The 12,546-nt window shown below is 38.9% G+C and overlaps 1 protein-coding gene across 1 annotated transcript; it reads left to right on the forward strand.

The window, feature by feature from the left end:
* The first annotated feature begins 5,574 nt into the window (after window positions 1-5,574).
* Window positions 5,575-12,295, forward strand: LOC109857976. The gene is made up of 7 exons (XM_020434801.1): window positions 5,575-5,975; window positions 6,418-6,521; window positions 6,593-6,685; window positions 7,043-7,186; window positions 8,175-8,298; window positions 8,410-8,635; window positions 11,877-12,295. The coding sequence occupies exons 1-7, from the start codon at window positions 5,832-5,834 to the stop codon at window positions 12,074-12,076; spliced, it is 1,035 nt and encodes a 344-aa protein (XP_020290390.1). The 5' UTR covers window positions 5,575-5,831; the 3' UTR covers window positions 12,077-12,295.
* Window positions 12,296-12,546: the final 251 nt, after the last annotated feature.

Here is a 12,546-nt window from a genome sequence, read left to right on the forward strand (position 1 = left end):
TTTTTTGGTGCCATGAGACGCGGGGAGATAGCATCTCGACGCGAAGTGCATAAATCAACAATATGATCAAACGATATGATTTTTGTACATGCGCGCCGTCGTGCGCTTTCTTTTCGTTGTGGAATACCTTTCTCTTGGGCGATTAATAAATCTCAGGAATTAATATCTTCCTTTGCATTAAAAATTCTAATGAGATTTTTTTTTCCCCACCGAATCAATCTGAATTAAACAGGTAATAATATTATTCTCGGGATATATCTTCGATCTATCATGTGAAAGGCGAGGACACTTCTTTCTCGTTTTATTTTTATCATCAATCTCGCGTACGTACAAACTGCGCAAAGCGATTTTATTTTTATCATTATTTTTTGTAATTTTATTTTCCGTTCCCATCGCCGTTGGCAATGCTATCGCCGGGAGGAGAGAAACGACAGATGTCCGTTATGACGAAATGGGGGAGAAAGCTCAGGAAAGCGACTGCGGGATTAAAACAAACTTCGTCGGGGATCCATCCGCCGTTCCGCGCTTGAAACGTCGCCGCGCATAGTACGCAAAACGGTTGCATCGTATATATAATGCGTATATATATATATATATATAAAACTATATCACTGACAGTGCACTCCGCATGCCATGCACGCTGCTCGCACACGCCCATGAGGCGTTATCTTTCCGGAGTTCGCGCGACAACGTGAACAACAACGCGAGCGAGACGCGCCTGAAAATTTTCGCGAGAAACTTTCACGAGGCAGTGCAGCTATCTCAGCTCGTTACGTTACGTTTCCGCAACCCGGGCAGGTTTGCGAAAACCGCTCATGCCTCTCTCCGTTTCTCTCTCACCTCTCTTTCTCCTTCTCTACTCTCTCTCCTTTATTTCACTTCCGCGATCTGTAATGTCGCCGACTTTAGCATAACCGCGGATTCACCGGAGTTTTGTTTGCTGTCGGATAACGTTTCTCGTCTGACAATAATAATCGTACGGCGTCACGCGAACTTAATATATTATACGTGCGATGAGAGAGAATCGCGTTGCAGCTAAGATAACGTATGATAAAACAAATACGCGAGGCAATTAACCGTACATACACGATTTTATTTGCACGGACTTTCGCGAAAAAACATACTTGCAGTATAATTTCTCATTCGAGTTACGAGAAATGAATGTTCTTCCGTCATTAAAAACTAAAAAACTTGAAGGACACAAAGTCTTTTATATTTATTGATATCTCTTTCTAATTATTTGATTGCTTAGGATTAGATTAATTTTCCTTCTCTCTAATTCTATTCTAATTACACATTTAATTCTTCTGTGCACTGAATATACACGGAATAATTAAAAAATTTACAATAACAAACCGGTGTCAAATAGCTTCCGCGAGTGTTTCAAACTCGCTGGTTGTTAAGCACATCGATAGGAGTTGTAGACAGTCTCAGTACAATTCAGAATACTATTAGAAGGCACGAGTACGTTAGAAACAATAATCGTTAAACTTCTACGTGGACTTGGCGGAATATTGCTATCCCGTCGTCTCAACCTGCAGGGTATTATCGGTACTTTCTGCATCTATCGATGCTAATGAAAAAGTTTTACGAGTCAGCAACTATGATGTAACCTATACATATATTGCTTACACTGTATTGTTCGATTTGTGTATATATATATATATGTATAACTCATAAAATAGAGAAAAAGAAATAGTTCGGTTTCAGTTTTTTTATTGAGATATTTATAAAATATCTGCTTTGCGATATCACGCAACAACCATTCCTACGTGGAATGATAAGTCCGAACAGTTTCGTTTTCTCATATTATTTTCAGTCGGAAAAATAATGCGGACATATTTTTTTAATGGATTATTGTTATTTATCAGTTACACATCATTTTACGTAAAAACATTTATTTCGCATTCTGTGACTCTGTTCAAAAAAACAGCGGTAGCAAAAAATAATATATACATATACAACTTATATATATGTATTATATACATACATATTCACCAAGTCATATTTTCGAGATAGGTACGTTTTTCAAACTACGGACATACGGTTGTTAAAAAAATATAAGTTTAGTTAAATCCGATTGAGTTGATTTGTGAATATAGTTTTTTTTTATTTAAAAAATTATTTTTTTTACTTAGCGCGATAAAAAAAAAAGGAATCGCAATCTCACTGTACGTGCAAAAATGACTTGATCCTGAAACGTCGATGTGATTTTGCGCGAGCGGAGCCGAGCGATTTTCAGCCTGCCTTATGAACTATAGCAATCGCGACTAAATTATGCCATTCGACATCTCGGAATGAAGAAAGAAGAAAAACGCGCGTTCTGAGCTCCATTCCCGCGATCGCAGATGCGAGATAACTTTTCTCCGCACTCGGTCGTATCTTCCGCGCTGATCCCGGCGACGAATGGGGTCATTCTCCAAGTTTTTCGAGTTCGACCAACGAGCTTGCACATCCAAAACGAAAGAGAAGAAGAGAGAGAGAGAGAGAGAGAGAGAGAGAGAGAGGGAAAAAAGAGAGAGAAGTCTCGAGAGTTTCACGGTGCTCTGCGCGAATTCGAGCCAACCGATAATTTTTTCACCCTCTTCGAAGTGTATACGGGCGCCTTCGATAATTGTTGCGGTTATCGAGAGGAGATGAACGGCTAATTTGAATAGACAAGCAAATTAATTGCCGCACCGGCTCTGATTTATGCTTCCGAATTATGCCTCGAGTCGTGACATATCGTCGATCTTGCCAACGTGGGGCTTTTTGTGCGGAAATTATGAAAGGACATCGCACACAATATCCAAGTCAGTGTTGCATGAATATCGAAGCGATTTCTTACGACAGTTTCAATACGCTTCTCTCCGCCAAGAGAGAGAGAGAGAGAGAAAGAGATTAAGCAAAAAGCGGGTATATCGTTGTTAAAATTAACTAGATGTGAATCTTCATTCTAGTGTACAATGTAGAAAGCAAAAACTATGTAGAATGCAAAAACTTGCAAAACTGATCGTGTGACAGAAGAAGAAATATACGAGCGCGTTATTGCGTACGTCCCGGCTGATCAATAGTTATTCAATTATAAAATTTCAAATCAACGGTGATGGCAAATATTTCCGAGCAAATTAATACGGCTTACGACGTGCGTGCGTCGCGATACGTTATATATATATACATATATATAAAAAAAAAAAAAAAAAAAAAAAAAAAAAGAGCAATCGAGATTACCTGCTATATTGAAAAATCCGGATATCCGTAACGACGTAGCGCAATGCGGAATATCCTCAAATCCGACAAATCCCAATTTCGTCCGTACCGTATGAGCGAATATTCCCAGACTCTCGAAATTCCAGGATCCAGTGGATTTTGTAAAACAACATTTCCGCCTCTAGGTGACAGCGTACACCGCTCATCATCGCATTACGCGATGTAACATTCGATCCGAGAACACGCAAGCATGTTTGAAAAGAGAGTAGGATTACCACTTCTGGCGTTTTTCACTTTAAAAAATGAATAAAATGGCCAGAACAGTTTAAGCTTTTAAAGGAAACATCCGTATAGCGCGCATATCTTTCCCGTACCGGTACACAAACATCATTCGTAAAAACAGCCGGTTGGTCTTTCTCTCTCTCTCTATCTCTCTCTCTCTCTGACCCTGGGTTTTTTCCTTGCACTCCGCTAAATTAATTTGCGCATAAACCATGGCTGAAATGCATAAGCCGCAAAACATTACGATTTATTCTTAAGAGAGATGTGCAGCCGCTTTAGCCACTAAGTCTTAATTTATTTGCCGAAAAATTTGTAGTTTTTACGAGTTGCTTTTCAAGGCAACTTGTTGTATAAGAGACGGAAACATTTTTGAACTGTTTTAAATAATCCACTTTTACGTTTATATATACACACACACACACATATATATATATATATACGTTATATGTATATTGTCATCAATTTCCTCTTCGAGCTAGGAAAAGCAATTTTTATCGCATTTAAAGATAAAAATCGAATACTATTGCAAGCAAAATCTGAAATCCGCGCGTGATTTGATCTTTCTTGAAAATTGAATCATATGATTTAAAGATTATTTTTTTGTTTCTCTCTTTCTCCTCTCTCTCTCTCTCTCTCTCTCTCTCTCTCTTTTTCCCTTTTTTTCTCAGAATTTAATTTTTTTTTCAAAATGTAACAGCGTTCTATCTCTAACTCGCAAGTGACACACGTCTAATACAAAGAGAATCCATAAATCAGTAGATCAGAGACTCAATTGTTCCTAATTGTTCCTGGTACACTGTACATGTATTGTAACGCACATGTAATGTATGCATCACTAGATTAATCAAGCAGCAAATCTGCGCGTATGTTTCCGGAGGTGAGTCCGGTTCGGGAAATTTCGAGTGATCAGATAGGCGAGTTACTATTGCGCTTGCAACCGTCAGACCGCAGAGGTAGTTAACGCGCGCGATATAAATTGCATAATCTAAGTGAAGGAAGCTGTGTCGGAACGAGAGGTGGAGGAAGACGCGGAGGAAACGTGACGCGGCAGACCGTTACAAGGCGAGAGAGCGAAATCTTATCATCGATATCCGCAGGGATTTCAAGTGCCAGGTAAACAGACTCGTATTTGAGATTTCCCATGCGAGGTTGACAGAAAGTGCGAGAGAGAGAGAGAGAGAGAGAGAGAGAGAGAGAGACAGAAGAGGTCAGTTTTGGAACCGGAGAGAAACGGAAACGAGCCGAGACTACGATGGCGAGTAGATATAAGGGAAGACGCCCGGAGGCGAAAGTGCGAAGGAGAAGGAAGACGAGGTAGGAAAAAGGGTGGAACGGCGAAGATCCTTGAGTGGCCCGTGCGTTTTCTCGTAGACAACGATTCGATACGAATAAAACTAACAGATCGTTTCTAACGGATCTCTTCATTGGACGAAACTTTTATCCGTGTTACGAATCGAGTCCTCGATTTGTCCCAGATCGGAGAATTGTGTTTGTTCCTTCGTTCTGTAATCTCCTTTTGTAGAATACGAGTTCTATCTTTTAACTCGTTTTGTTGCGCATTCAAACTGCACAATATTACGTAGCTTATTTCCGGTGTTGTCTTTGTACTCGTCATGTGTGCGCAAGCATGTGTGCGGAAGAAGAGAAAAAGAAATAACCTTTGCACATTCACTTATGCTAAAAGTATTATACATGTTGTCGCGCGCGCATTTCCATATTTTACATGAGGATTTCTAATGTGTTGGTTAATTTGTCGCGTACCCCGTACACAAGAAACTTTATATTATGTAGTAGTGATTTCTCCGGTGATTTGGACTTATGTCGGGATATTCAGCGAAATGCAAATGCGTCGCGTTGTCACACGGAATTGGAACATTGTCGCGGCCTTATATGATATATATATATATACATACATGTGTTCCGCGCCGCGGCTTGATGAATATTTCCGTCGTTAAACGTGTCATTCAGAAATGTTTGTGCGAAAAAAATACCGAAATAGAGCGCCACACGCTAAATGTCAACGGTCTTGAAATCTGCGGCGTAACAAAATTCGTTCAAAACTCGCTCTCATATTTTGTTCTCGCATCTCTGTCACGCGCTGTCCGAATCCTCGAAAGGAAAATTTCCTCGTGAAATATTCGCGCGCCACACACTGATGGCGAAAAAATTACGGTGTTAGTTAACCCCGACGAGTGCCCGCCGAGTTAATTTTCTCTGTATTTTTTCCCGAGCGACTCTCCCGGTTATGAATACGCTGTTTTTTTTTTCCGTTCGGAAATCGTCGAATTGACACTGATGTAATTTAATTAAACATAAACTCTTGTCATCGCACATATGTTAAAAAGATACGGGAGAGAAACATGGAACGCACAAAAAGGACAAGTGATAGAAGACTCCGGCAAAGAATCAAATATGCTCAGGCTCATTTGTCGCGCGAGCAACATCTCGCGCTATTGGCGCGTCCGAACTGGAGAAGGATTCGCAGAGTTGATCCAAGCATCAGGGTTTGTTCCCTAACAAACGCGTGAATAATTAGTAGATTCTTAGTATTTATAAGTATCTGCATAAAGAAACGTTTCTTTCTTTTCGGGAAATAATTTAAATGTATTTTTGAAAAAAAAAGTTACTGCTCTATATTTAAAAACTAAAGAAACGTCGGTTGAATATCAAAAATTGGTTAAGATATTTAGAATGGCAAATACACAAGATGAGATGGTTTCCGTAACATCAAATGATCGTTATATAAATGATAGAACATTCTTTTTTGTGGGAAAACGTTCAGTTGTGAAAACGATCGATGAAGCAGATGCTCGAGCGGTGCCGCGGCGTTTGCACGCGTTCAAAGGGTCTTTGTGCTTCCTTTTCCGGTTTCTTATATATCGACGTATATGTATATACATATGTACATATATATGTATATATATATGTATATATATGTATTTTCAGATGCGTCCCTTTGCAGTGTCGCGCGCGGCTCTGAGAAGTCGCGCATCTAAGCGCATCCGGGTTATGGCACTGCCAAAATTTGTAACTAAGAAATACGATGTTTCGTAAGTGCACACAAGTCTTCTCCTACTCGTCAAGTTATCGCGAGTTTTCTACAAAATTTATTATCGCGCAGAATGGCGCCTGTTCCCTATCCGTATATTCATCCGAAGACGCTCGCGGCCAAAAGCAGCAGACGTATCGTCGAACTGGCATTGCCCAAGAAAAGGTGTGCACGTTTATTTTCACTCGATACCAAAAACATAGTAAAAAATTAAGTTTCATAAAATCATTCTTGTGTACATTTTTGAATAATTTAATTACAAGTCAATAAGAACATATATAATCGCACACAGTTTTTAGAACTTTATACGTAAAACCAATTGCAAAATACAATTTTGTTTTTACAATTAACAAAATAAATATTTTACTGTTATAATTAATAAAAAGAATGATATATTAGTGATTTTGATACAACATCACTGTAGACGGAAATTCGATATGAGAGAAAATTGCTTATGGTAGCTATTTAAGACTTGGCCGATGATAGATGTACGGTAACTTAAAAGCGCTTTCTAAACGCCAGATGTTTAGTGGAAACGATGAAATTGGCAGCTACCAAAAACATGAAGGCAATCGTGAATGATCTGCTGGTGAAGGTTCGAAAGTCGCGATACCAGAGGTATCGCGTATTCTGCAACGCGCGTCAAGAACGAGAAGCCAGGAAAAAGTAAGCCGATACATTTCCCACCATGTTTTCTCATGTCACTTTTTCCCTGCGAGCGACACGCGCATCCCACAGACATACGAAATGTTCTCTCGAATTCGCACAAGTAACCGATTCCCGGAATGGTACAGCAAATTTGTGGTTAATTTCAAAACGAAAATTAGTATTAGATCACTGAACCATAATTTATTATTTTAAAAATTTTACCGTCAAATTGTTAGAAATTTTGAAACTAAATTTCGAAATTAAATAAAATCTGCATCTTAACTACGTCACAGAAAAAACTTTACAAAAATACTTTACGTGGAAACTTAGTTAAGTAATTAGCTTTTAATTTTCATAAAGCTGTAAAGAGAAGGTCTCAATAAGAATAACAAAAGAGAGTAAGCTTAAAACTTTTGAACGCATTAAATTCTTTATTTAATTAACGCACGACTGATTTAATACTGTTTTAAAAGTAATTATTAATAGAACACATTGTGAATTTTGAGACTGCGCACGCTCGAAGTTTATTGCAAACAGTTACTGTGTGATTTAGAAAGATATCAATGGTTTCCCACAATTTATACCGCAATAATATCCACCCGCAGATTATCAACAATTTTTTCCTTGCATTTGTGTGTACAAATTCTTTAACTTTCTAAACTTTGTTAATAACTAAATAAATAACTTAAATAAATTTGTGAAGTGAAGAAAATATTTCTTCATTTCAAAAAACTTCACAGGTTTTCATTTTAATTAAAAGAAGAGAGAGAGAAAATAAATAAGATTTCCGTTGCAATTAAAAAGTCACAAGCAGTAATTTATAATTTATACAAGATATTTTTTTATTTTGCAATTTTTTCACACGAATATTTTTTTTCCTCGAAATTGCTAGCTGTTTCCAAAATTCGTTCCAAATGGAAGTTGGCTCGTCATCATAATAAAACGTTAATTCCTAATTAACTTGTATTTTTTACAAAAATATTTCATTCTCTCTCGATTCACACAGAAGAAAACAAATGGCCAAATTACGAAAAGCTCTCGCAAAACCGGAAGACTGGCAAAGACATATGCGGGTTCTGGAAAGGCTCGCCGCACCGAAAATTGTCAAGAAACCCAAGAAGAAGCGTCGCGTAAGAAAGACATTATTCGTTCGCTCATAAACATTAATATTAATTCTCAACAAAATTGATGTTCGTTCTGTCGCGAGATTTTTCGCGACGATGCGTGCTTTGTTATTGCAGATAAGAAAAAAGAAATGGAGACCGATTAACTTGGAACGATTGGACTTGTTGGCGCAACCCAGAGTTTATAAAATGCCGATGATCAGAGATCCGCTTGTAATTGCAAAACAAACGCTCATGTACAAAATCACCCAACGTATTAAAAATCTCGCGACTCGAGAGAAACCATCGGAGATTCCGCTGCGAATACCAGGTGCCGTTTCGTTGGCCGCGTTGAAAGCTATAGGTAATACACAATTCGATCATTACTATTCACTCTATGCTGATCTACATGCCGATTTCTCGCTCGATATACCGCCCTCGAATTCGAATAATGCGACAACGCGTTTACGAGAGATTCTATCCACTAATACCATCACATGCTATTGAACTGCTGCTGTAACTTTGGTCTATATGGGGTGTCCCGGCGGACATCTTTTCTTCTCTACAAATTCTTCGGCAAACTTGGTAGTTTTATTCGTAACGAGCGTTCTCATAACGAATTATTGCAAGAGAAATTTCTCTCGTGCCGGCAGCACATCTTCTTAAAATTGTGAGCCTTGACTCGAGCCGCTTCATTTCTTATTAAAGTTAAATATAAATCACGAGTTTTTGTTTGTTTAAACAATTGTGTCAACTCAGTTAATACGCAACATATCGATGTTTTATACATTATATTTTCATATGTTTTTTTTTAATTATCTCATCCGTGAACCATAACACATGATATATAACCCGAATTGTCAAAATTGCGACACAAATAACCGAAAACCAGTCAGCGTCGCGGAAAAGCAGCAACATCGAGAGACAAAGAGTCGAAAGAAACGACCCTGATCCTTAACACACGCACGTTTTATTGTACGATCGTACGTTTATCGAGACTCGAATGTATAGGTAATTTCGGGACACCCCCTGAATAGCAAATATCTGATTTCGTCGACCTTTGGACACTTCGAGAAAGCCGACGGATTTCTCTGCGCTATCGTCCAAATAGCTTCTATACGAACACGGGAAATTACCCGGGAAGATATCACGTATCGCGAAATTAAGAGATAACACTCTTGATCCGCGTATTTTTACACGTGTAACGAGTGCGCGCCATTATTTGATATTCGTTTATCACTGCAGGCAGCAAATAGGCTCGAACAAATTGCAATTTTAACAATACCGAAAAGTGGAAAATAGTTTTTATTACGAAATTGTTCATGTGTGCACGTGGTTGAAAATTCGTGAATAAAAAAAAAAACATTTTCGCGAGAGTAATGGGATATCACACGCGCGCGCACACACACACTGTATAAATATTGCGCGATCGATATCGAATATTCCGCTATTAGTTTCAGAGTATCACTCTGAACGCGTGATATAATGCAGAATTCGCGTTATCTTTCCATTCAACCATAACTGCGAGGTAACGATTTTGTAGCATTTGATATAGACATAGAAGAGATAAACGGGACACGGTCTACACATTAAGCCCGCGGCACACGAAACGTGTTTTGTTGTCGATCTGCTTGCAATGGCACTGTGCTTGCTGTTGCCGCAGACTGTCTTGCCCACAGTGCTGTTCCGTAATGTTGCACCGCATATTATTAGCGATGCTTGTGTTAGTACAAACGATTACTTAACGTTTGCGCACAACGGATTAATTTTTTTAACGCTATCGCTTTCTGCTCGATTCCTTATAAACAATATGTAATATATTTAATATATATACAGGGTGTCCCGGAATGACTTTAACATCTCTCGTAGGCAGATAGAAGAAGTAAAACTGAGTCGAAAAGTCCTGAACCATTTTTTTCTATTATATATAATAAAGGAGTAATTATTGAATAAATCAAGCCAATCAGCGCCGATCTTTAGCCGCGCGGAGCGCTCACGCACACCAGGCGCGTGGTTCACTGACGTGCGTTCAGCTAAAGGTCGGCGCTGATTGGCTTGATATATTCAATAATTACTCCTTTATTACATATAATAAAAAAAAAATGGTTCAGGACTTTTCGACTCAGTTTTACTTCTTTTACCTGCCTACGAGAGATGTTAAAGTCATTCCGGGACACCCTGTATTTTTACACACGCACACATTTACACATTTATTATTTTTATTTTAGTATTTATTTTAGTATTTATTCTAACTGTTTGTAATCTCTTTATTTATTGTTTGTGTAAAATATTTTTTGACTATCGCCATATTAACGTTATTTAAACTTATTTCCCGTTTCGTTTTATTCCGGAAGATTTCACGTTGCACATACCTGTAAAACAACCTTTTCGTCAGTTATGTCAGAGGTTTTGCTACTGTACGGGCACCCCGACGCTCATTGGTCGGGCGCGTCTGATTAAACGTCGTCTTCTTCCACTATCGATTGACGGCCGACCGTGCGACAGTAAATTAATTTTCCTTTGAGATCCCTTCGTTGTGCCCACGCGGGACATGACAGGAATGTAAACAAACGAACGGGCTTAAACAATTGAGGGAGCAGATTGGATCGGATCTTATATGTATTCGAAGTAACAGAAACTTCCCGTCTGAATTAGATCGACCCATACCGTAGTTCGCTCTGCTCTTTGTGCGCTCTATGTGTCTAACTTTCCCCGTAACATATTTCTAATCTAAAAGGGCTCACCTCTTCAAGGGTTTCTCGCCATCGTCAGACATAGCCGGCGCGCCACGTCGCTGACGTGGAATTTAATTTCGTGCGCGAGACGCTGATACAAGTCCATCGAGCGTTTCGGACGATAATAGAAAGACGCATAAGACGGAAGCCAAAGCGCTTTAATTTTCGCGTATATATAATCGCGCGAGACGTGTTGTCAGCTTGCGCGCAATAGTTTTTCAGTTGAGAAATCCGTAAAAAATATGAAATGCAAGAGTGACAAAGAAACAGACAGACGGAAAACACGTTAAAAAATATTAAAATATTATCTCTTAACAAATGACGACTATCATTTATTAAACAATTAATTTTTAATAATAACTAATTTCTGATTTAAATACGATATTAGCTTTGTAAGTAAAAAAAAAAAAAACAATAAGTTTACAATTTTACGATTTTCTTTTTAAAAAGTTGTTTTCTCTCATTTTAGACAATATCTTTACTTTCGATAATTCCAATCCTTTAAACTTGATTCGGTGGAAAATTTATCGCGTCCATTACGGCTGATTAATGCGCGTTGGCGTAAACATATTACATATTTAGAAAATTAAACTGTATTGCCATTACACAATCACGTAGCGTAACTGGCAACCAATTAATCAAACAAATATCGTGCCCCTGCGGTTCACGCAAAATGAAACTCGAGCGAGATTATAGTTATCGTTAAAACCCGCACGAAACAGTTTGTTTCATAAATGCGATACAGTTAGTCTTGGTCCCTCGGCGTTGTAAGCTCGTTGATAAGAATAAACCGGTTCGCTGAGAAAACCGATGTTAATGGGCGGGATTGACCGTTCTCAGACTCACTCGGTGTAATGTTTAATGCCGCAGCTTCCGAGAGAATAATCGCCTTGGCGAAGCCCGCTCAACGTCCGGCGGGCTTAGAAACGGACCTCCGCGAAGATGCTTTTACTGTGTCACCAATGGCATTAAAGGCGAAGTGCTCGAGGCGTCTCAAAATTCTTGCAAGACCCAAGGTCTACCCTAAACCCGTTTTCAAGAGAATGAAAACCAGTTTCGTGAGACCGTGAGGCGGCACGAAGCGCGGGGCGAAGGTCCTTTCACGCGTATTCGAAACCGCATTAATTTACCTTTGTTCCTCGACGGCGCAAGACACGCAGATCGAATTACAACAAATTACCAAATGTCTCTTACGCAATTTCCGTGTAGATGCGAAATCTCGATTCTAAGTGAGAGATGACTCATTTGTGTTGTTTTCAAGTTTTCTCAGCGCAAATGTATACATGTGTATGTGTGTCACTTGTAATTGTGCAATAAATGCGTATACCCCTAATTGTTCGAAAAACATAATGGCGTTTTTGTACGAAACTCCACAACAATAATACGAATATATCGGCATAATATGAATACCTCTGCGCGTTTGTTAATTAATTCTAGTTGCAGAGATTGCATTGGATATTACCGGAGTATGATAACATTGTGCGCGAGCGCGCGAGAGAGAGACAGAGAGATAAAGAAAGAGAGAGATAATCGGGAAGCG

The sequence above is a fragment of the Pseudomyrmex gracilis genome, unplaced genomic scaffold (genome assembly GCF_002006095.1).
Source record: "Pseudomyrmex gracilis isolate BER0280 unplaced genomic scaffold, ASM200609v1 scaffold_179, whole genome shotgun sequence".
In the NCBI taxonomy this organism is placed as follows: domain Eukaryota; kingdom Metazoa; phylum Arthropoda; class Insecta; order Hymenoptera; family Formicidae; genus Pseudomyrmex; species Pseudomyrmex gracilis.

What these genes read in the sequence shown, in the direction of transcription:
- LOC109857976 (XM_020434801.1), top strand. Translation starts at nt 5,832, where the DNA reads ATGGAACGCACAAAAAGGACAAGTGATAGAAGACTCCGGCAAAGAATC. An exon ending in GAGTTGATCCAAGCATCAGG is followed by an intron (nt 5,976 to 6,417) that starts GTTTGTTCCCTA and finishes ATGTATTTTCAG; the next exon opens with ATGCGTCCCTTTGCAGTGTC. An exon ending in AACCCAAGAAGAAGCGTCGC is followed by an intron (nt 8,299 to 8,409) that starts GTAAGAAAGACA and finishes TTGTTATTGCAG; the next exon opens with ATAAGAAAAAAGAAATGGAG.